Source organism: Heterodontus francisci, chromosome 15 (genome assembly GCF_036365525.1).
Source record: "Heterodontus francisci isolate sHetFra1 chromosome 15, sHetFra1.hap1, whole genome shotgun sequence".
In the NCBI taxonomy this organism is placed as follows: Eukaryota; Metazoa; Chordata; class Chondrichthyes; order Heterodontiformes; family Heterodontidae; genus Heterodontus; species Heterodontus francisci.
In genome coordinates, this window is record NC_090385.1 from 41,028,355 (window position 1) to 41,053,210 (window position 24,856).

At 45.3% G+C, this 24,856-nt stretch overlaps 1 protein-coding gene across 2 annotated transcripts in view; it reads right to left on the reverse strand.

The window, feature by feature from the left end:
• Window positions 1–8,085: 8,085 nt before the first annotated feature.
• The window catches only part of LOC137377607 (CMRF35-like molecule 2), a 62,864-nt gene continuing 46,093 nt past the window's right edge, over window positions 8,086–24,856 (reverse strand). For both annotated transcript variants that reach the window (XM_068047429.1, XM_068047428.1), the window contains one exon: window positions 8,086–8,915. In XM_068047429.1, the coding sequence (XP_067903530.1) occupies window positions 8,756–8,915 (160 nt within the window). In that variant the 3' untranslated portion in view covers window positions 8,086–8,755. The remainder of the gene's footprint in view (window positions 8,916–24,856) is intronic.

Sequence of the window (24,856 nt, forward strand, 5' to 3'; positions counted from 1 at the left end):
CACAACCAACTATACTTTGAGATCAAAATAATGAACAAGCATTTGCTGTATCGGAGGTAGGCTATGCCATAATAGCTAGTTTCTGCCATCTGTCCATATCAGTTTTATTCGTGACTTCCTCTTCTAGCAGAGCAGGGTTTCAGCAAAAAGGGATGATGGATTGTTGATACAGGCAGCTATATTTGGAATGCATGTTGGAAAGTTGGGTAATGTAGAAAAGTTTTCTTTACCCTTCTCACCACTCTATGTTAAATAAAATAGCATTTTCAAAGTGGAGAAACTTTCAGTGTTCTTATGCTTTTAGTAATAGTGCCAATCCTGCTCAAGAACCTTCAAATTTACTTCTATTGCACTCTTGGTTTTGTGATCAATGCAAAATTGGTGTCAAGCTCATTGGTCGCTTGTGCTTGTGCTAGAGAGCTTGCTTTGTTTGAGATTGTGAGGCCAACTCCTAATTTATGTAGGCTCCCAGTAGCACAATTGACTGGAGAGTGGGATAGGAAATTCAGCAAGAGGCTGTTGCTTGCTTCTAAAGGCATTTGGCTTGAAAAATCATGTCTGTTGAAAAATACCTGCTGGTTGAGAAAAATGGCTACATGTTCAGCAGCAAGATCTTGGAGTTCATGCAGCAAAGGATGTTACCCTCTTTGGAGCTGGAAGAATATCCTCCTGTGGAAATAGAAGGACAAGACGCATGGGGTCCAGTTTACTGAATGAGTGAATGGAGCCTTCCAGTGCTACAGCGCTAGGCACCAAACGAGGAAAAAATCCATAGATATCAGGGAAACTGTCATTAAGTGGACCGACCTTTGCACACAGTTACCATTGGTGTAGCGCACATATGGCAGAAACTAAAGTTGTGAGCTACAATACTCTCAGTTGGGCCAGTCAGTGGACGGAGTTGATGGAGTTGGGAATAGGGGAGGTCTTGACAAATGGCAAAGTGATGTTAGAGGACATTGTTCCGGCTGTACAAAGTCGACCAAATCTGAACTTCAACCTCTACAATCTAAGCTCTACTCCTGACCCTCAGGGAGGTTGCCTCCCCCTTTCTACACACAGTTATTGCAGAAAGAAGCTGCACATAGAGTTGCATGGAATTTAAAGCACAGAAACAGCCCATTCGGACCAAATGCCTGTGCCAGCTTTTATGTTGCACACAAGTATCCTCCCACTCCTGTTCATCTAACCCTATCAGTATATCCTTCTATTCCTTTCTTCCTCATGTGTTTATCTAGCTTCCTCTTAAATGCATCTATGCTATTTGCCTTAACTACTCCACATTGCAGTAAGTTCCACATTCTAACCACTCTCCAGGTAAAGAAGTTATACGCTAATATTTTTTGTAGGGCAACCAAATAGGTTGCATTGTGCCACATAAATATTGAAAAGTGTGATTGGAACCAACACTGTAATCAGAAACTACACAATAATGGACTTGACAAGGAAGAATGTTGCTTGGTCATAGGGGCCATCCAGGTGTTCTGCTAATTTCTAACATCTGGATGAATTGTGTATTCTTTCAGGAAAAAGCTGCCAATAAAGCCATAGGCAGCATGGTAGCATAAGAAATGACCCTGCAAACCTCAAAAAGCTGTCAGATTTTAAGGAGATGACATTCGGGAGCACAGTCCCACTCTCCCACCAACATCACTAATCATAGTTAACGTTTCGGGTCAGTGACCCTTCTTCGGAACTGACAAATATTAGAAAAGTCACAGATTATAAACAAGTGAGGTAGGGGTGGGGCAAGAGATAACAAAGGAGAAGGTGCAGATTGGACCAGGCCACATAGCTGACAAAAAGGTCACGGAGAACAGGCAAACAATATGTTAATGGTGTGTTGAAAGACAAAGCATTAGTACAGATTAGGTGTGAATACACTGAATATTGAACAGCAGCAAGTGCAAACCTGAAGAAAAACAACCTGAAAAAAACAGTGGGTAAGCAAACTGAACAAACTAAGATGAAATGAAATAAATGCAAAAAAAATTTGTAAAAAATGTAAAAAGGAATGTAAAAAAAAAGGAAGAAAAAATAACTAAAAATGAAAGTAAAATGGGGGGCTGTCATGCTCTGAAATTATTGAACTCAATGTTCAGTCCGGCAGGCTGTAGTGTGCCTAATCGGTAGATGAGATGCTGTTCCTCGAGCTTGCGTTGATGTTCACTGGAACACTGCAGCAATCCCAGGACAGAGATGTGAGCATGAGAGCAGGGGGGAGTGTTGAAATGGCAAGCAACCGGAAGCTCAGGGTCCTGCTTGCGGACTGAGCGGAGATGTTCCGCAAAGCGGTCACCCAGTCTGCGTTTGGTCTCCCCAATGTAGAGGAGACCACACTGTGAGCAGCGAATACAGTATACTACATTGAAAGAAGTACAAGTAAATCGCTGCTTCACCTGAAAGGAGTGTTTGGGGCCTGGGATAGTGAGGAGAGAGGAGGTAAATGGGCAGGTATTACACCTCCTGCGATTGCAGGGGAAGGTGCCCTGGGACGGGGACGAGGTGGTGGGGGTAATGGAGGAGTGGACCAGGGTGTCGCGGAGGGAACGATCCCTTCGGAATGCTGACAGGGGAAGGGAGGGGAAGATGCGACTGGTAGTGGCATCACGCTGGAGGTGGTGAAAATGGCAGAGGATGATCCTTTGGATATGGAGGCTGGTGGGATGGAAAGTGAGGACAAGGGGAACCCTGTCACGGTTCTGGGAGGGAGGGGAAGGGGTGAGGGTAGAGGTGCGGGGAATGGGTCGGACACGGTTGAGGGCCCTGTCAACCACAGTGGGGGGAAATCCTCGGTTGAGGAAAAAGGTCATATCAGAAGCACCGTCATGGAAGGTAGCATCATCAGAGCAGATGCGTCGGAGACGGAGAAACTGGGAGAATGGAATGGAGTCCTTACAGGAGGTAGGGTGTGAAGAAGTGTAGTCGAGGTAGCTGTGGGAGTCGGTGGGCTTATAATGGATATTGGTAGACAACCTATCCCCAGAGATGGAGACAGAGAAGTCGAGGAAGGGAAGGGAAGTGTCAGAGATGGAACATGTAAAGGTGAGAGAAGGGTGGAAGTTGGAAGCAAAGTTGATAAAGTTTTCCAGTTCGGGGCGGGAGCAGTAAACGGCACCGATACAGTCATCAATGTATCGGAAAAAGAGTTGGGGGAGGGGGCCTGAGTAGGACTGGAACAAAGAATGCTCGACATATCCCACAAAAAGACAGGCATAACTAGGACCCATGCGGGTACCCATAGCGACACCTTTTACTTGAAGGAAGTGCATGGAGTTGAAGGAGAAGTTGTTCAATGTGAGAACAAGTTCAGCCAGGCGGAGGAGGGTGGTGGTGGATAGGGACTGGTTGGGCCTCTGTTCCAGGAAGAAGCGGAGAGCCCTCAAACCATCCTGGTGGGGGATGGAGGTGTAGAGCAATTGGACGTCCATAGTGAAGAGGAGGCATCTGCTCTGATGATGCTACCTTCCATGACGGTGCTTCTGATATGACCTCCTTTTTCCTCAACCGAGGATTTCCCCCCACTGTGGTTGACAGGGCCCTCAACCGTGTCCGACCCATTCCCCGCACCTCTACCCTCACCCCTTCCCCTCCCTCCCAGAACCGTGACAGGGTTCCCCTTGTCCTCACTTTCCATCCCACCAGCCTCCATATCCAAAGGATCATCCTCTGCCATTTTCGCCACCTCCAGCGTGATGCCACTACCAGTCGCATCTTCCCCTTCCTTCCCCTGTCAGCATTCCGAAGGGATCGTTCCCTCCGCGACACCCTGGTCCACTCCTCCATTACCCCCACCACCTCGTCCCCGTCCCAGGGCACCTTCCCCTGCAATCGCAGGAGGTGTAATACCTGCCCATTTACCTCCTCTCTCCTCACTATCCCAGGCCCCAAACACTCCTTTCAGGTGAAGCAGCGATTTACTTGTACTTCTTTCAATGTAGTATACTGTATTCGCTGCTCACAGTGTGGTCTCCTCTACATTGGGGAGACCAAGCGCAGACTGGGTGACCGCTTTGCGGAACATCTCCGCTCAGTCCGCAAGCAGGACCCTGAGTTCCGGTTGTTTGCCATTTCAACACTCCCCCCTGCTCTCATGCTCACATCTCTGTCCTGGGATTGCTGCAGTGTTCCAGTGAACATCAACGCAAGCTCGAGGAACAGCATCTCATCTACCGATTAGGCACACTACAGCCTGCCGGACTGAACATTGAGTTCAATAATTTCAGAGCATGACAGCCCCCCATTTTACTTTCATTTTTAGTTATTTTTTCTTCCTTTTTTTTTTACATTCCTTTTTACATTTTTTACAATCTTTTTTTGCATTTATTTCATTTCATCTTAGTTTGTTCAGTTTGCTTACCCACTGTTTTTTTCAGGTTGTTTCTCTTCAGGTTTGCACTTGCTGCTGTTCAATATTCAGTGTATTCACACCTAATCTGTACTAATGCTTTGTCTTTCAACACACCATTAACATATTGTTTGCCTGTTCTCTGTGACCTTTTGGTCAGCTACGTGGCCTGGTCCAATCTGCACCTTCTCCTTTGTTACCTCTTGCCCCACCCCCACCTCACTTGTTTATAATCTGTGACTTTTCTAATATTTGTCAGTTCCGAAGAAGGGTCACTGACCCGAAACGTTAACTCTGCTTCTCTTTCCACAGATGCTGCCAGACCTGCTGAGTGATTCCAGCATTTCTTGTTTTTGTTTCAGATTTCCAGCATCCGCAGTATTTTGCTTTTATTATCACTAATCATAGTTCAGCATGCCCTTATTCCCAGTCAGTTCATTATCATGGACTGGACAGACACCAGGTAGGCATTTTTGCTTGCCATTTGATGTGTACCCACTGCCAGAGAAAATCTGATTGCTGCTGTGGGCCTTAAAGGCTGAACTGTGTTGAATATGTCAATGAACTGTGGACATGCTGCTTGTCATTTTTCCCATGAACTGCCCTTTTGTTCATTTTGATGCTTTTGGTTGCATCACTCCCTATTAGTTTATTGCCTTTCCACCTTTTAAATGTTAAGTAGCATATAATGTCTGGCAGCACTTCCAGCAGAAACAAGGCTTCACTTTGATAAGATGCTGAAAATGTGGAAGCAAGGAGGTAGGAGGTTCTGTGCCCAAGCCATAGCCATAAGATGGGGAAGACTGTGGCAAGAACAGCATGGCAGCATGATTTAATGCCAGCAGGAAGATCAAGGATAAAACCTTCAGTACCAGAAAAAAAAAATCAATGATCTTGCCAAGTAGGCATGAGCAATGTATTTTGTAAACTCAACCAGCATCATTTGATTCCGCCCACCCATACATTCCTTCAAGATTTATTCACAACTGACCCTTCACACTCAATTCTATATACTTATTTGCACACACACATAAACTGACCAACACCAGCTACAGCATCCCAGCTCCCTGCCAAAGAGTGCTCACCAAAAAAGTTCTCCGAGGACAGTCTCCTAACAGGTTCCTCTTTCTGTGTGGTGGAACTATCTGCAGGGGGGTGGCCCTACCAAAGAAAACAAACAAGCAACTCACCTAGTACCCTGTGACTACAATGAACTCAGGCAAGTCAGAGGACAGTATATCAAGTGACAAACCACAGATGAGCAGCAACAGGGGGAAGGTTATCCAGCAGGAAGAAAGAATACCTCACTACAGGGTGAGGTAGCCTCCATCTGCAGAGGCCAGAGATCTCAATCACAGATTGAAAAGGATGCTTTCTAGATAGGAGAGTGGCTGGCATGGAGGATTCCCCAAACTACAAGGGTCAGGCAATGGAACACCTCATAGAGAGAGAGTCTTGGAAAGAATGGCAGCTCCAGGGCCATCTTCACAATTTTCCATGACAGAGGCCATAACACCAATCTGCCTCCATCAAGAATGCAGATGTTTTGGGCTACAATCTCAGCTGCTCATTGGGCAGGTTAATTGATGGACTTGTACAAAGTGGAGTGTGGATGAAGATGGGAGGAGGCTCAGTTGTGATGCTTTGTCCAAATTTAAATAGTCTGTTAACACTCGCTGTTCAGGCTCACACAAAAAGAATGAAACTGGACACAATGGACATTTGCCAATGCCTATGGAGCAACACCCAGCAAGTGCCAATGTTTTCAGAAAAGGAGAAAATTTAAAATAAAAGCCCCATCACACCAGTATAATCCTATTTCTCCATACATAATGGTCTAGATTGTGCTGTTAATGACAGCAACACTTGTCAGCATTCGTCATTACTCCACTAAACCCAATAGCAACATTGGGAGTCCACACATGTGCAGAATAATTCAGCAATACAAAGGTTGCTGCCAGTAATTCTACACTTCTCTGGAGGGTGCACCGTTGAGGCACCCCCAAACTGCAATCAATAGGAAATCTTGTGAATTAACGATAACTTCCATTCTTACGTGGTTAGTCCTGCTGTATAAACCCTAGAAAAGTTATACCTTGTTGAATGAGGTATAACTGAGTTTTTAATGGTGTACTAACTTCATAATTACTGCTAAACATGCTCACTGGTCCTAAATAGCTAATTTTATATTCGTGGAATGTCAATTTTTCCATATTAAAACAATTCCTGTTTTTAAAAAGTAACTTTTTTAAAAAGTTTGCCTTTATTTTAGCTTTACCCTAGTCCAATCATAATCATTTATTTCACTATCTGAAAATAATTTGCTGTGTATGAATGCTTTAATGTGATTGGCTGCTTATTTGCTTGCTGAATGCCAAGGAATCACCTTGACATGCCACCAGATTTAAATTGGAGGCGGCAAAGAAAAAGACTTGCATTTATATAGCGCCTTTCATGCCCACAGGACATCTCAAAGCGCTTTACAATGAAGTGTAGTCATTGTTATAATGTAGGATATGCAGCAGCCAATTTGCAGACACCAAGTTCCCACAAATGGCAATGTGATAATGACCAGATAATTGTTTTTGTGATATTGATTGAGGGATAAATATTGACCAGGACACTGGGTTTAACTCCCCTGTTCTTCTTTGAAATAGTGCCATGGGATCTTTTACGTCCATCTGAGAGGGCAAATGGGGCCTCGGTTTAACATCTCATCCAGAAAGAGTAAAATCACACCAGAGATTGCTAGATCTTTGTGGGTAGCTTTCTTTGAGGTCAACAGCGAGTGCCGTTGATTTGCTGAACCACAAAATCTGGGCTACTGTTCAAATGGAACTTGGGCAGTGATGCACATGCAATATGAAAAATAATGTACCACACTGATTTAATTAGCTTTAATGCAGAATTTCATTCTAACTGCATTTATCTATCCACCCCTATAGATTATTAATTGCTTTCATTACTCTTAGAAGTTGTAGATATCTAGGTGCAAAAAATAACTAGTAATCAATGCTCGTTTTGAGCATGCTCTTCTGACTGGTCTCCCAACCTCCACCATCCATAAATTCCATCTAAAACTCTGCTGCCCTCTCAGATGGACGTAAAAGTGCATTCCCCACTTCCTTCACCTCATGACTGGTAGCTATGCTGTCAGCCATGTTGGTTCTGCTCTGGAATTCCCACCCTAAACTTCTCTGCCTCTCTACCCCTTAAGCCTCCTTTAAGATCCTCCTTAAAACTAACTTCTGTGACCAAGCTTTTAGTCACCCCTCCTAATATTTCCATCTTTGGCCTGGCATCCATTTTTACCTAATTATGCAGAGAAACATCTTGGGATGTTTTTTCTATATTAAAAGGTGCTATGTAAATGTACATTGTTCTTGTTCTGATTATCGACTGACCCCTACTGGAAAGTGTATACCAGTGGATGTAAAGTAACGGCACTAAAATTTGAGCTTCACGGAGGAAGTCAGATAGGCTCTGCACATCCTTAGTCCTCATGTGCAAAAACATTCAAGGGCCAAAATTACAAGAGCTGCTATTTACACATTTAGGAGCAAAGGGCAAGACAAACATTTACTAACTTCATGCTTCTGCAGTAAATGAGAACAATTGGCCCAAATGTGAATTATTGATAGATTATTACAGTAAAAGGGAGGACACTGAACTGAAAAATACATCAATTTAAATGAGATCACAGACAAACAGAAAATATTAAGTTTAATTGTAAAAGCAATATATAAAATACAATGGAATGCTTGTCTAAAATAACAAATGTGTAAAACAAATCTTCTCAATCTAGAACAAAAACATGCAGTACTTAAAGGAACATAGAATCATAGAAAGATTATTGAGCACTTATCATAGTTTAACTATTAATGTAAGAAAAATAAAGAAAGTAATTGGCCTTAATATCTGAGGTAGGTAGGGGAACCAATTAGACAAGGTTCCTGCTCCTGATCACTATCCAATAAGATCTGCTAAAAAGTGACACACTTGGGTGTTAAGTGAGTACAGGATGAGGTTTGCTTGTGCTGCTCTCCATGATGCCTGTCAAATTGATCAACAGAGTTATGAATGAGAAATGGCCAATGAACAAGTATACCAGGGCCCATTCAACAATACTCCAGTGAGAGTTAGCTCAGCCATCAGGAAGCTAGTAGATAAAATTGAAAAACTAAAAAGGACTTTGGAGCTTCATTGGGATCCTTCAGTGCAGGCTACATTTCAGACATTGTGAAAAGCCACAGGCTCAGAAGCTACTCTGATCTGTTTGTCTTATAACTTAGAAATGGTACAATTATTTTTGCCATTTTAGGAGTTGAATAAGTAATTGCAATAAACACATACAGTGTTGTAAGTTTAACTTTTATTCTTCTGAAGCTGCATTGGAAGAAAATTTTGTTATTCTTCACATTGAAGCATCTGGTTTTCAGAGACACATGCGAATCCTGTAGGTATTACTGAATATTCATTCTCTCTTGTTGTCATCACTTCATATTCATTATTTTCACGTAAGACGATGTTCATAGGCACCTGATGTGGGAAACTTTCATACGCAACACTGAAAGTTAAACAAAAAAGTGAATCATTCTCTACAGCCTTAACAAAAGACTGTTATAATACATTATATATAAATAGATAGGCAAGAGGGGGCCATGAAGTCCATTAAGCCCATCCTCATCCAGTCAATGGTGTAACTTGGCATACCATCCTTCTACCCGCACCCACCCAAGCTTTTATCTGCGAGAGACACAAAAACAAAGTAAAAAACTGTAGCCAATTTTAAAAAAAGTTCTGGAAAATTCCTCTCCAAATCTCAAGCAATCAAGCAAGTTTCAGGATACCATATTTTCCCACGACTCATTTAATCACAGCTAACTAGGTCCAAACATCTTCACAGTTCTGATGTAAGGTCACAGATCTGAAACATTAACTCTGTTTTGCTCTCCACAGATGCTGCCAGATCAGCTGAATACTTCCAGCATTTTCTGTTTTTATTCCAACTAACTTCAGCTGCTTCAGCAATTACCTTCTCTCGCTGTTGTTCGCTGATAATTGCAGTACTGAGTTCCAATTGCAATGAAGTAGTCCGTCCCCACATGCAGCACACCTGGACAACATTCAGCCTTGGACTGATAAGTGGCAAGTAACATTAACACCACACGAGTGCCAGGCAATGACCATCTCCAACAAGAGTGTAACTGTCGCCCCTTTACATCCAACGGCATTACCATTGCTGAATCCCCCAACATCATCCAGGGGATCACTATTGACCAGAAACTTAACTGGACCAGCCAGATTAATACTGTGGCTACAAGAGCAAGTCAGAGGCTGGATATTCTGTGGCAAGTAACTCACCTCCTGACTCCCCAAAGCCTTTCCACATCTACAAGGTACAAGTCAGGATTGTGATGGAATACTCTCCACTTGCCTGGATGAGTGCACTATAACAACACTCAAGAAGCTCGACACCATTCAGGACAAAGCGGCATGCTTGATTGGCACCCCATCCACCACCTTAAGCATTCATTCCCTCCACTATCAGTGCACAGTGGCTGCAGTGTGCTCCACCTACAAGGCTTCTTCGACAGCATCTTCCAAACCTATGACCTCTACCACCTAGAAGAACAAGAGCAGCAGGTGCATGGGAACACTACCACATACAAGTTCCCCTCCAAGTCACATACCATCCTGAATTAGAAATATATCGCCATTCCTTCACTGCCACTGGATCAAGATCCTGGAACTCGCCATCCAGCGGCACTCTGGATATACCTACACAATACGGACTGTAGAAGTTCAAGAAGGTGGCTCATCACCACCTTCTTAAGGGCACTTGGGATGGGCAATAAATGCTGGCCTTGCCAGTGATGCTCACTTCCCATGAACGAAGAAAACAAAACTAGCAATTTAGCCCCTACAACTGGAAACGTCAGGGCTGATTTCAATGTACTTGGTGCCCAGGTAGTGCTTATTCACCAGGCATAAAGCAAAGGCAGAAAATGTGATGGCAGATCTTTGTATTGTCTCAACATTTCTGTGGATTTATTCGGTTGTGGGATGTGGGCATTGCTGGCTAGGCCAGCATTTATTGCCCATCCCTAATTGCCCTTGAACTGAGTGGCTTGCACATGTAGGCCAGACCAGTTAAGTATGGCAAATTTCCTTCCCTAAGGAACATGAATGAACCAGATGGGTTTTTACAACAATCGACAATGGTTTCATGGGTCATCATGAACTTTTAATTTCAGATTTATTAATAGAATTCAAATTTTACCATATGCCGTGGTGGAATTTGAACCAGTGTCCCAGAGCACGAGCCCAGGGCTCTGGATTACGAGTCCAGTGACATGACATGACCCCTATGAGTAATGAGACGTAAGTGATATTACAATGCCTGCTGCCTCATTGTCCTGTGTCTTCACTTATCATAGGGTTGCTTACTGGTAGTGGGCCTTACTCTACATGCCCAACTCAGTTGCTCCAATCTGAGTGTAAACCTTTGCAGTGAGCTAGAAGATAGCTGCCTTGTTTTTAGCTGAAACAAGATCCAGACCTAGGTTGAGAGTCTTCGGACTGTTCTTCTTGAACAGCAACCAGAAGGTCCCAAAACAGGCAGCCATTACTGGTGGTGCAGGCCTTCACTTGTCACAATGGTTGGTTTTCCTCCCCTACTCCCAGGCATGAAGCTCTGCCGAAATGGAATATCTGCCTAGAGTGGCCTGAATCTGGAAATAGTGAGATTACTTTGAGTGCACTCCCCCTGACACATTCAGGTTGGGAAGTGGCAGTGGGGTGGTGGCAGGATGGAAGTGGAGGGAAATAAAGAAAATGAGTGCAGGAGAGGAAAATTGGCCTAATCTTTTCAAGACTTGGTCAAGCTCCTTGTGTAGCACCCCCATACTCATGGTCTCAGCTATTTGAACCAGAGGTCGATAACTTTGTGCAAAATATAGTTCTCACTGGCATCTAGCATAACTCTTTGCCTTCAAACTTTACAGGTACAAGCTCTAGTCCTGCTATTCCTTTCTATTTCAAATAGCCAATTTATTCCTCAGTTCAAAGAATTCAATCATATTCCCTCTAAGCTTGCATTTTTCCCCAAAATAAATAAGCCTAAAGCTTGAAGTCTGCTGATAACTAACAGATCCTCTGCACCATCTCCAGGACCCATTATTCTCATGAGAGTTCCTACCTTGACCACCTCTGTATGTTAATCAGGCCCATTTGCTCTGAAAGATGCAAAAAGGTGGTGGAACCTGTCTGGTGTATTTGCAGGAGTGGGAAGGAGATAGGCAAGGAATTCAAAATATACTGATTTTGGGCCAGAAGCACAGACAGCACGAAAACAGACTGCCAACAGTAACAAGGTGATCGGCATGTCTGCTGTTTGTGCAGCTTTAACAAGCGAGCAACTACTACTCACAAGTCAAGTATTCTTGAAGCTTCCTAACAGCACGAGGGTGGCTAAGTAGAATCTTGGTGCTGAATTTGTATTCTGTTTTAAAACCACCAGTTAGTTTTTCTCTAGTAGTTGCATATTTGGTAACTAGCCATACGAGTTCCACTTCCTATTTCAGTCACTGGTGCTTTTAAAGCTGAAAATGGGTTGTTGAGGCTAGGATAATGGACTCATTTAAGAATAGCCAGAAGCTACAATAGAAAAGAGGGTTGGTATTGTGGAAGAACGAGAAGGAAATGAGTCAAAGGGCTTTCCATATACAAACCTCCCTTGTGATTTTTGTATGAATCAGCATCTAGTTTTCAAGAGGGTAGAACACCCGCATAATTCTTTTCTGTCTTCCTTATAAGATCACAAGATAATTACAGATGAGGAAGGCCATTAATCCATCCATCTAAAGAGATCCTAAAGTCACCTTATTGTAGAATCCAATTGCTTCTTAAATAATTCTAGGGTTTTCTTTCACTAATCCAAAAAAATAAAGGCCTCTTGTGTGGAGGGTTTGGTAAGGTAAGGATTTCCTTTTTTTAAAAATTAATCTCTGTTGTCAATTTAGTGCAGAGGGGATGGAAGCTAGGGCAGTTGCATGCTCCTCTTGCAGGATGTGGGAGGTGAGGGTCACCACTGGTGTCCCTGTTGACTTCACCTGTGAGAAGTGCACCCAACACCAGCTCCTCGCAGACTGCGTTAGGGAACTGGAGCTGGAGCTGGATGAACTTCGGATCATTCAGGATGCTGAGGGGGTGATAGAGAGCAGTTATAGGGAAGTAGTGACACCCAAGTTACAGGATAAAGGTAGCTGGGTGACCGTCAGGGGAGGGAAAGGGAATAGGCGCACAGTGCAGGGATCCCCCGTGGCTGTCCCCCTCAAGAATAAGAATACCGTTTTGGATACGGTTGAGGGGGACGACCTACCAGGGGAAAGCCACAGTGGCCAGGTCTCTGGCACGGAGCCTGGCCCAGTGGCTCAGAAGGGAAGGGGGGAGAATAGGAGAGCGATAGTGAAAGGAGATTCAGTGGTTAGAGGAACAGACAGGAGATTCTGTGGTCGCGAACGAGACTCCCAGATGGTATGTTGCCTCCCGGGTGCTAGGGTCAGGGATGTCTCGGATCGAGTCTACAGGATTCTTAAGGGGGAGGGGGAGCAGCCAGAGGTCGTGGTACATATCGGTACCAATGACATAGCTAGGAAAAGGGATGAGGACCTGAAAAGCGAATATAGGGAGTTAGGTTGGAAGCTGAAAGGCAGGACGAGCAGAGTAGTAATCTCAGGATTGATACCGGTGCCACGTGCTAGTGAGGCTAGAAACAGGGAGCGAGTGCAGCTGAACACGTGGCGACAGAACTGGTGCAGGAGGGAGGGATTCAGATATGTAGATCATTGGAATACCTTCGGGGGAAGGTGGGACCTGTACAAGAAGGACGGGTTGCATCTGAACTGGAGGGGCACCAATATCCTGGGCGGGAGGTTTGCTAGAGCTCTTCAGGAGGGTTTAAACTAGTTTGGCAGGGGGATGGGAACCGGAGCTACGGCTCAGTGGTTGGGGTAGCTGTTGAACAGACAGATACCGAGTGCAGAGAGTCTGTGAGGAAGGTTAGACAGTTGACAGGACAAAGTTGCAGCCAGTATGATGGGTTGAAGTGTGTCTATTTTAACGCAAGTGTCAGGAATAAGGGTGATGAACTTAGGGCATGGATCAGTACTTGGAGCTACAATGTTGTGGCCATTATGGAGACGTGGATATCACAGGGGCAGGAATGGATGTTGGATGTTCCGGGGTTTAGATGTTTCAAAAGGAATAGGGAGGGAGGTAAAAGAGGTGGCGGAGTGGCATTGCTAATCAGGGATAGTATCACAGCTGCAGAAAGGGAGGTCGTCGAGGAGGGTTTGTCTACTGAGTCATTATGGGTGGAAGTCAGAAACAGGAAAGGAGCAGTCACTTTGTTGGGAGTTTTCTATAGACCCCCCAATAGCAACAGAGACATGGAGGAACAGATTGGGAGGCAGATTTTGGAAAGGTGCAGAAGTAACAGGGTTGTTGTCATGGGTGACTTCAACTTCCCTAATATTGATTGGAACCTCCTTAGTGCAAATAGTTTGGATGGAGCAGTTTTTGTCAGGTGTGTCCAGGAAGGGTTCCTGACTCAATATGTAGATAGGCCGACTAGAGGGGAGACTATGTTGGACTTGGTGCTTGGCAACGAACCAGGCCAGGTAGCAGATCTATCGGTGGGAGAGCATTTCGGTGATAGTGATCACAACTCCCTGACCTTTACTATAGTCATGGAGAGGGACAGGAGCAGACGGGATGGGAAAATATTTAATTGGGGGAGGGGGAATTACAATGCTATTAGGCAGGAACTGGGGAGCATAAATTTGGAACAGATGTTCTCAGGGAAATGCACGACAGAAATGTGGAGGTTGTTTAGGGAGCACTTGCTGCGACTGCTGGATAGGTTTGTCCCGATGAGGCACAGAAGGGATGGTAGGGTGAAGGAACCTTGGATGACAAGAGATGTGGAACAGCTAGTCAAGAGGAAGAAGGAAGCTTACTTAAGGCTGAGGAAGCAAGGATCAGACAGGGCTCTAGAGGGTTACAAGGTAGCCAGGAAGGAACTGAAGAATGGACTTAGGAGAGCTAGAAGGGGACATGAAAAAGTCTTGGTGGGTAGGATTAAGGAAAATCCCAAGGCGTTCTACACTTATGTGAGGAACAAGAGGATGGCCAGAGTGAGGGTAGGGCCGATCAGGGATAGTGGAGGGAACTTGTGCCTGGAGTCGGAGGAGGTAGGGAAGGTCCTAAATGAATACTTTGCTTCAGTATTCACTAGTGAGGGGGACCTGGTCGTTTGTGAGGACAGCGTGAAACAGGCTGATATGCTCGAACAGGCTGAGGTTAAGAGGGAGGATGTGCTGGAAATTTTGAATGATATGAGGACAGATAAGTCCCCGGGGCCAGACGGGATATACCCAAGGTTATTACGGGAAGCGAGGGAAGAGATTGCTGCGCCTTTGGCGATGATCTTTGCGTCTTCACTGTCCACTGGAGTAGTACCGGATGATTGGAGGGTGGCAAATGTTGTTCCCTGTTCAAGAAAGGGAATAGGGATAACCCTGGGAATTATAGACCAGTCAGTCTTACGTCGGTAGTGGGCAAATTATTGGAGAGGATTCTGAGAGACAGGATTTATGATTATTTGGAAAAGCATGGTTTGATTAGAGACAGTCAGCATGGCTTTGTAAGGGGCAGGTCATGCCTCACAAGCCTTATTGAATTCTTTGAAGATGTGACAAAACACATTGATGAAGGAAGAGCAGTGGATGTGGTGTATATGGATTTTAGCAAGGCGTTTGATAAGGTTCCCCATAGTAGGCTCATTCAGAAAGTAAGGAGGCATGGGATACAGGGAAAGTTGGCTGTCTGGATACAAAATTGGCTGGCCCATAGAAGTCAGAGGGTGGTAGTAGATGGAAAGTATTCAGCATGGAGCTCGGTGACCAGTGGTGTTCCACAAGGATCTGTTCTGGGACCTCTGCTCTGTGATTTTTATAAATGACTTGGATGAGGAAGTGGAAGGCTGGGTTAGCAAGTTTGCCGATGACACGAAGGTTACTGGAGTTGTGGATAGTGTGGAAGGCTGTTGTAGGTTGCAACGGGACATTGACAGGATGCAGAGCTGGGCTGAGAAATGGCAGATGGAGTTCAACCTGGAAAAGTGTGAAGTGATTCATTTTGGAAGGTCGAATTTGAATGCAGAATACAGGCTTAAAGACAGGATTCTTGGTAGTGTGGAGGACCAGAGGGATCTTGGGGTCCATGTCCATAGATCGCTCAAAGTTGCCACCCAAGTTGATAGGGTTGTTAAGAAGGCGTATGGTGTGTTGGCTTTCATTAACAGGGGGATTGAGTTTAAGAGCCGCGAGGTTATGCTGTAGCTCTATAAAGCCCTGGTTAGACCACACTTGGAATATTGTGTTCAGTTCTGGTCGCCTCGTTATAGGAAGGATGTGGAAGCATTAGAGAGGGTGCAGAGGAGATTTACCTGGATGCTGCTTGGACTGGAGGGCATGTCTTATGAAGAAAGGTTGAGGGAGCTAGGGCTTTTCTCATTGGAGCGAAGAAGGATGAGAGGTGACTTGATCGAGGTGTACAAGGTGATGAGAGGCATGGATAGAGTGGATAGCCAGAGACTTTTTCCCAGGGCGGAAAGGGCTATTACCAGGGGGCATAATTTTAAGGTGATTGGAGGAAGGTTTAGGGGAGATGTCAGAGGTAGGTTCTTTACACACAGAGTGGTGGGTGCGTGGAATGCACTGCCAGCGGTGGAAGTAGAAGCAGATACATTAGGGACATTTAAGCGACTCTTGGATAGGTACATGGATGATATTAGAATGAAGGGTATGTAGGTAGTTTGATCTTAGAGTCGGTTAAAGGGTTGGCACAACATCGTGGGCCGAAGGGCCTGTATTGTGCCGTACTGTTCTATGTTCTATCCATTCCACATGTTGATTACTCTTTGTGCAAAGATGAATTTCCTGATGAGTCCTACAATTACCCTTTGCTAGATTGAAGCGTTGCTCCCCTTGACTGATCCTATAGCTTAATTTGAAGTAATATTTCGGGTTCACTTTTGCTATACCCTTAACAATCTTGTATAGAAACATAGAAAATAGGAGCAGGAGTAGGCAATTCGGCCCTTCGAGCCTGCTCCACCATTCATTTTGATCATGGCTGATCATCCAACTCAGTAACCTGTTCCCGCTTTCTCCCCATACCCTTTGATCCCTTTAGACCCAAGAGTTATATCTAACTCCTTCTTGAAAACATACAATGTTTTGGCCTCAACTGCTTTCTGTGGTAGCGAATTCCACAGGCTCACCACTCGCGGGGTGAAGAAATTTCTCCTCATCTCAGTCCTGAAAGGTTTACCCCGTATCCTTAGACTAAGACCCCTGGTTCTGGACTATACAAGGTCACCTCTCAGACTTTTTCTGAGGCTGAAAAGCCCAAGGCCATCTAGATTTTGCTCATAACTCAGACCTCTGACAATAGAGGTCTGATTTTCCTTCTGGCTTCGATAAATGGATGTTGGGACTGTTTCCTGGTCCTGATCCCACTCCCAGGGGGAAGCAGTCACAGGCTCCAATTTTCCCAAGCAGTCTGCTAATTGACTGCAGGGTCGGTTTGGATGGCCAAATAGCCGCCGCGGGGACAGGAATGGAGGCAGGATGGACACCATGGAAACCATTACTGTGGGTGCCGTTTTTGTGACTCAATTGCTGTGCGACTCATGGACCAGGAAAAGCAAAGGGCTTCAACCTGGGGTAGGACTGCCCCTCGCTTTGCAGATGCAGACCTGGAGGTAGTGAGGGAGAGGAGGGAGGTACTCTTTCCAGAGGGTGGCCACCAAAACCAAGGAGACCTGAATAGAGGTAGCAGAGACTGTAAGCAGACGAAGTGTGGTCAGAAGCAACTAGGTCCAGTGCCGGAAAAGTTTCAATGACATTATTTGCTCTGGTAAGGTGAGTACAATGCCAGACCCTGATGTTTCTGGGTATTCAACCTCCAGCAGACACTCCGACTGAGGAACCAGAGGATGCATGCTGCTTTTGAACATGGGAGGAATGTGTGCCCAGCGTACTTACTGACCCCTCAGCAAGGCTCACAGCTATAGTGCTGCTAATGACCTGCCAACACTGAAACATGCAGCTCTTATGTCAATGAGCCATTGGCATTAGCCACAGAGGCCAACAGTGTCTTATCTCTCTCTCACTCTTTTGTCCTTGCAGGAAAAATGGGCTCACAATGCCCATGAAAGGGCCCAGACCGTAGGAGAGGTCCCCATCCCGCACACTGTCAGCATGATGGAAGAGGGAGCCATGGAGATCACCACGGTAGCTGACCACGAGCAATTTGGGGAAGGTGAAATGGGCATCCCTAGTCGAGGGTGAACAGAAACTGGAATGTGTAAATTAAGAGGGTGCATTGCATTCCGGCCCATCTGACAGCATGCCAAAGTCCCAGCACTGCAGAGCTCTTCTGCTCCTCAAGGCTAGTTCTCATGATCTCTTCTTGTGTCTCCAACAGCTTCAAACATCGAGGCGGAAGGACAGATTACTGTGTTTGCACTGGGGCAAGAGCTGCCAGAGACCTCAGAGAAAGCACCATCACACCGTACAAGTGCACACTCCACCAGCTCAGATACAGTCACCTAGATAGGTGCTTACACACCAATAGATGGGGTGGCACTGGCTGATGAGAATAGAATGGCAGTCAACATAAAAGGGAACCAACCATCTTCCACTGGCTCGTAAATAGTAAGCGGGTAGTAAGTGGTGGAATGGAGCCTATTAATGACAAAGAGGGTACATATATGCTTAGTGGCACAGGGCAAGACTAGAATACGTAATGAGTATTTTGTTTCCATGTTTAATAAAGAAGAGGAATCTGACAAAATATCAGTAAAAGCAGAGAGAGTAGAGGCAATGGATAGGGTAGAAATCGAGAGGGAGGTGGTACTGGAAAGGGTGGCTATGCTTAGGGTAGATAAGTCACTTGGTCTGGATGGCTTGCATCCCAGGTTGCTAAAGGAAGTGGGGATGGAGATAGCAGAAGGGCTTGCCATAATCTTCCCATCTTCCCTAGATATGGGGGAGGTGCCAAAGGATTGGACAGTGGCAAATGCGATACCCTTATTCAAGAAAGGGTGTAAGTACAGTCCTAGCAACTACAGGCCAGTTAATTTAACATCAGTGGTGGGTAAAGTTTTAGAAACAATAATCAGGGGAGAAAAAAAATCAAGAGGCACTTGGAGAAGTTAGAGTTAATTAAGGAGAGCCAGCATGGATTTGTAAAAAGGCAGGTCACTCTTGATTCTGTGACTAATCTAATTGAAATTTTTGATGAACATCAGAGAAGGTTGATGAAGGGAATGCAGTGGATGTTGTCTATATAGTTTTGAAGAAAGCATTTGATAAAGTACCACAAAAAAGGCTGGTTAACAAAATTAAGGCTGATGGAATAGCAGGGTTAGTGTCAAGTGGATAAAAAATTGGCTTAAGGACAGAATGGTTGTTTTTCAGACTGGAGGATGGTAGGCAGTGGTGTTCTCCAAGCATCAGTGCTCAGAACACTGCTTTTTTTGCTATATATAAATGACTTGGATCTTGGAATGCAGAGTAGAATTTCAAAATTTGTCAATGATACCAAACATGAAGGACTGGGAAACAGTGAGGATGATACGGACTATCTGCAACACGGTCATAGCTCGGCTAGCAGAATGGGCAGACAGAATTTAATTCAGACAAGTGAGAGATGATGCATTTTGGCAGAAGGGATAGGGTGAGGCAATATAGACTTAATGGTGCAGTTCTAAAGAGTGTGCAGGAACAGAGGGACCTGGGGGTGAATGTGCATCGATCTTTGAAGGTGGCAGGACATATTGAGAGAGTGGTTAGCAAAACATATGCGATCTTGGGCTTCATAAATAAAGTAGGGAAGTTATGCTGAACTGTTATAAAGCTCTGGTTCGGCTGCAACTGGAGTACTGCATCCAGTTCTGGTCACCACACTTTAGGAAGGATATGAGGGTCCTTGAGATGGTGCAGAGGAGATTTACCAGAATGATTTTAGGATGGGGAATGTTTATTACAAAGTTAGGCTGGAAAAGCTGGGGCTGTTTTCCCTGGAGCAAAGGAGATTCAGGAGAGATTTGATAGAGGTGTACAAGATTATGACAGGCTTACTTAAGTTAGACAAGGAAAACCAGTTCTTATCAACGGATGGTAAAAGGACTAGGGGACACAGATGGAAGGTTTTGGGCAAGAGATGCAGGGGGAATGTGAGGAAGAAGTTTTTTTGAACACAGCGAGTGATAATAACCTGCAACTAGCTGCCCATGAGGGGGGTGGAAACAGAGACAGTGATTTCAAAAGGAAGCTGGACGGGCACTTGAAGGAAATAAACCTGCAAGGCTACAGGGATTGAGTGGGGGAGTAGGACTGACTGGTTTGCTCCAGAAAGAGCATGCATGGACTTGATGGACCAAATAGCCTCCTCCTATGTCACAAGTGATTATATGAGCACATCAAGAGGTGATCAAGAGCAGGAGATGAGAGAGACAAACACAGCCTGCTCAGCTGGGCATTGATGCAGGGCCTTGGGAGTCATAAGAAAGGAGACTCTACTGAGACCAGCAGCAACAGATGTGCTCCCACATGTCAGAGTTCCCTGAATAGGGTGTGGGGGTCACTGGCTGAAAATGGAAGAGTCCATTCAACTCATGTGCGCCACCAAGGCTCAAAGCTTTAAGTGCATGAGCTCCTCCACTGAGAGGCTTGCCAACCTCACTGAGAGCCATATGTGGCAGCACTGAGTAGATGCAAGAACTGCGCACGGACGTTCACAGAATGCACGCCACACTATATAGCCTTGACCAGACAGTGGCGCAGATGGCACAGAGATGTTTGGAGGGTATGCCGGTTGTGCTCCCAACTGATGTTTCCCTCCAGCCACCCAGAGTGCCAGCCAAGGGCTGAGGCAGTCACCAAGGAGGTTGAGGGTGCCACCATCATCTTCGGCCTCCTTGGCCCCTCTGACTGAGGGACCATCTGTGCATCAGAGCCCAGTGATGGAGGCTGCCCCTGCAATGACGCTGCTGTATCAGCCTCTGGAGGTGCCACCCCCCCACGACAAGGACAACCACCACATGCATCTCAGCCGCAAGCAGAGACAAGCGAGCAGGCTGCCTCCACCTCATCCGAGGCCACAAGGGGAACACCGCATAGAAGTGGCCAAGAGCGGAGGCCACGGCATTGGGCACAGCACTGAGTAGATCACTGGTGTTTGTTTCACCTGTAATTGTACACTTTTGCTCTTTTTTAACATTACGTAAAATACTGACACTTGAAACCAGACGTGTAAGCTTCATTTTATTAATGGCGGTACAGCAGAAGAGGAAGAATTGGTGAAGGGGAGCAGGATTCCTTGAATGGGGACAGGATGTGCATCCTTCATTGGCAGTAAGAGTGGATCTATTCCATACTGCATCTTCAAGGGAAGTGGCAGCTCAACATACAAACGTATGAATTAGGAGCAGGAGTAGGCCACTCGGCCCCTCGAGCCTGCTCCGCCATTCAACAAGATCATGGCTGATCTGATTAGAACCTCAACTCCACATTCCTGCCTACCCCCAATAACGTTCCACGCCCTTGCTGATCAAGAATCTACCTACCTCTGCCTTAAAAATATTCAAAGACTCTGCTTCCACCACCTTTTGAGGAAGAGCGTTCCAAAGACGACTCTCAGAAAAAAAAACTCTCCTCATCTCTGTCTTAAATGGGCATCTCATTTTTAAAGTGACCCCTAGTTCTAGATTTTCCCACAAGAGGAAACATCCTTTCCACATTCGCCCTGTCAAGACCCCTCAGAATCTTGTTTCAATCAAATCACCTCTTACTCTTCTAAACTTCAGCAGATAGAAGCCTAACCTGTCCAACCTTTCCTCATAAGAGAACCCGCCCATTCCATGTATTAGTCTAGTAAACCTTCTCTGAACTGCTTCCAACACATTTACATCCTTTCTTAAATAAGGAGACCAATACTGTACATAGTACTCCAGATGTGGTCTCACCAATGCCCTGTATAGCTGAAGCATAACCTCCCTACTTTTGTATTCAAGTCCCCTAGCAATAAATTATATTAGCTTTCCTAATTACTTCCTGTACCTGCATACTAACCTTTTGTGATTCATGCACTAGGAAACCTAGATATCTCTGTATCTCAGAGCACTGCAATCTCTTACCATTTAGATAATATGCTTTTTATTGTTCCTGTCAAAATGGACAATTTCACATTTTCCCACATTATACTCCATTTGCCAGATCTTTGCCCACTCACCTAACCTATCTATATCCCTTTGTAGCCTCATGTCCTCTTCACAACTTACTTTCCTACCTATCTTTGTGTCACCAGCAAATTTAGCAACCATACCTTTGGTCCCTTTATCCAAGTCATTCTATAAATTGTAAAAGGTTGAGGCCCCAGCACTGATCCCTGTGGCGTATGACTCGTTATATCTTGCCAACCAGAAAATGACCCATTTATGCCTACTCTCTGTTTCCTGTTAGCTAGCCAATCTTCTATCCATGCCAAAATGTTACCCACTACACCATGAGCTTTTATTTTCTGCAACAACCTTTGATGTGGCTCTTTATCAAATGCAATCTGGAAATCTAAGTACAGTACATCCACCGGTTCTTCTTTATCCATAGCACATGTTACTTCTTCAAAGAACTCCAATAAATTGGTTAAACATGATTTCCTGTTCACAAAACCATGTTGACTCTGCCTGATTACCTTGAATTTTTCTAAGTGCCCTGCTATAACGCCTTTAATAATAGCTTCTAATATTTTTCCTAAGACAGATGTTAAGGTAACTGGCCTGTAATTTCATTCTTTCGGTCTCCCTCTTTCTTTGAATAAAGGAGTTACATTGGCTATTTTCCAATCTGATGGAACCTTCCCTGAATATATGGAATTTCGGAAAATTAAAACCAACGCATCAACTATCTCATTAGCCACTTCTTTTAAGACCCTAGGATGAAGTCCAGCAGGACCCGAGGACTTATCAGCCCAGAGCTCCAACAATTTACTCAGTACCACTTCCCTGGTAATTGTAATTTTCTTGAGTTCCTCCCTCCCTTCCATTTCCCAATTTACAGCTATTTCTGGGATGTTACTTGCATCCTCTCTAGTGAAGACCAATGCAAAATACCTGCTCAATTCATCTCCCATCTCCTTATTTTCCACTATTAATTCCCCAGACTCAGTTCTATCTCAAGGTGAGTTTCAACCCTCCTGGGTTTGAAGGGCTCAGCTGAAATATGCCTGAATCAGATGATCCCTGACGTTAATGGCATCCTGAAAGATCCTGGAGTCCCACGACGGACCCGGACACCTCCCTTGCAGCTGGGGAACCTCTGTGTTCTGCATCACCCTTTTCCTCCTCCTCCTCTTCCTCCGATGAGCTGTGCCAATCTAATGGAATACCCTCTTCAAGGTCCACAACTCTATGAAGGGCCATATTATGGAAAGCGCAGCAGACCACCACAATGCACAAGACCCCTTGTATGGCACCATCCGACTGGTCCAGGCAACAGAACTGCATCTTCAGAGGATGAATGGCCTGCTCAATGTGGTTCCAGTGAGTGGGTGGCTTTAGTTGCAATACCTCTGTGCCTCTGTTTCAGGTTCTCGTAGGTGAGTGACCATCTATTCAAAGGATAGCCCTTGTCCCCTAGAATTCAGTAATTTGGGGAGTGGAATGAAGAGCTGCAGCAGCCTGGACTGCTGGACGATGGAGGAGTCTTGGCAGCTGCTAGGAAAGCGAGTGCAGACATGCAGGAAGCTCTTGTTGTGGTAGCAGACCAGTTGAACATTGAGGGAGTGGAAGCCTTTCCTGTTGATGAATCTCACTGGCCTGTCAATTGGTGCCTTGTTGACCACATAGGTGCAAATCAATGATACCCTGCACCTGGGGGAATCCAGCGATGGAGGCAAAACCCACTGCCCTCTGTGCCTGTAAGGCCCTATTTAGCCAGAATTGAATGCACTGTCCAGCTCTTACTAACAGGGAACCAATAACCTATGAGATGCAGTAGTGTGTAGCCGCTTGCAAGGTGCCACAAAGGTCTGCAGCTGATCCTTGAAAGGAACCTGAGGCAAAGAAGTTCAAGGCCCACAGTAACTTTGACAGCTATTGGCAGGGCATGGTGACCAGTACTGCGAGGTACGAGGTCAAGTGTGAAGGTGGTACAAACAGCACTATTTCTCTGACATGTCCACATATCTGAGTGTCGGTGGTACAGCCTATGCTGAGGATATTGCCTCCGTTGCTTTCCTACCCCTCATATCTCTTCTCATCCCCGGGCATTGCCCTTCCTTCAGAGGATGTTGCTCCTCATCGTCAACGTACCCAAAATCTGAGAATCGTGCTCCCATTGCCAGCTGCTGTCTTCGTTGCACTCAGGTGGCCTCCCAATTGTCTCTGAAGCCTGACCAACTGCTTTTAAACCCCCGTGATACCAACAGGGTGAAGACCCCTTGCACTGCCCGAGCACGTTCAGAACATTTTCCCCACAACCTGCGCAGACCAGAAGGCACCCATGTGCCAATAGCTGAATCACCCTCCGAGCTGTTTTCCCTTTTATGCGCCCACCTAATTTCTTGGGGCAACCAGGACTACCTCCCCGCTGTGTTGTCACCTCCATGCACGTGGTCTGCCCCTGATCCAGCGTGTAGCAGGTTTGGAAGGTTCTAAGGAGCCTTGGTGTGTTGCTGCAGTGTACCTTGTAGATGGTACACACTGTGTCGGTGGTGAAGGGAGTGAATGTTTGTGAATGGGATGCCAATCAAGCGGGCTGCTTTGTCCTGGATGGTGTCGAGCTTCTTGAGTGTTGTTGGTGCTGCACCCATCCAGGCTAGTGGAGAGTATTCCATCACACTCCTGATACCTGAGTCACCTCACTCAGTACATGCCCTCACTCAGTACATGCCCCCACTCTAACAGAAGTCATCTATAATAAGTATTTGCTCTTTTCTGCCCTTCAGACAGTTAGCAGGTATGCACTCTCATGACGTGACTATTTTTCAGTATAGTCACAGATACATGCTTCCCACCATCCCTCTCAGATACTTGCACGTGTACCAAAAGAGACTAGGAAGAATGCCCTTGAAGCAACACAGGACAGGTAACCAGGAGCAAAGCCACTCTGAGGATTTAGCTAACTTGAGGGCAATTTTTTTTCAGTCCCATGAGATTCCTGGATCAGCCAGTTACCACACACAATCCTGTATCTCAGAGAGCACTTAGAAGTACAAGGCTAGCTATTAGGGTGCACACCAACACATAAGAGCACAAATTCAAAGTAACAGTAGGAATATAAGAATGGTTGCACCACATACTTGTGTCCAACAACAAAAACTTACATTTATATAGTAACTTTAACATAGTAAAATGGCTCACATAGGCAACATCAC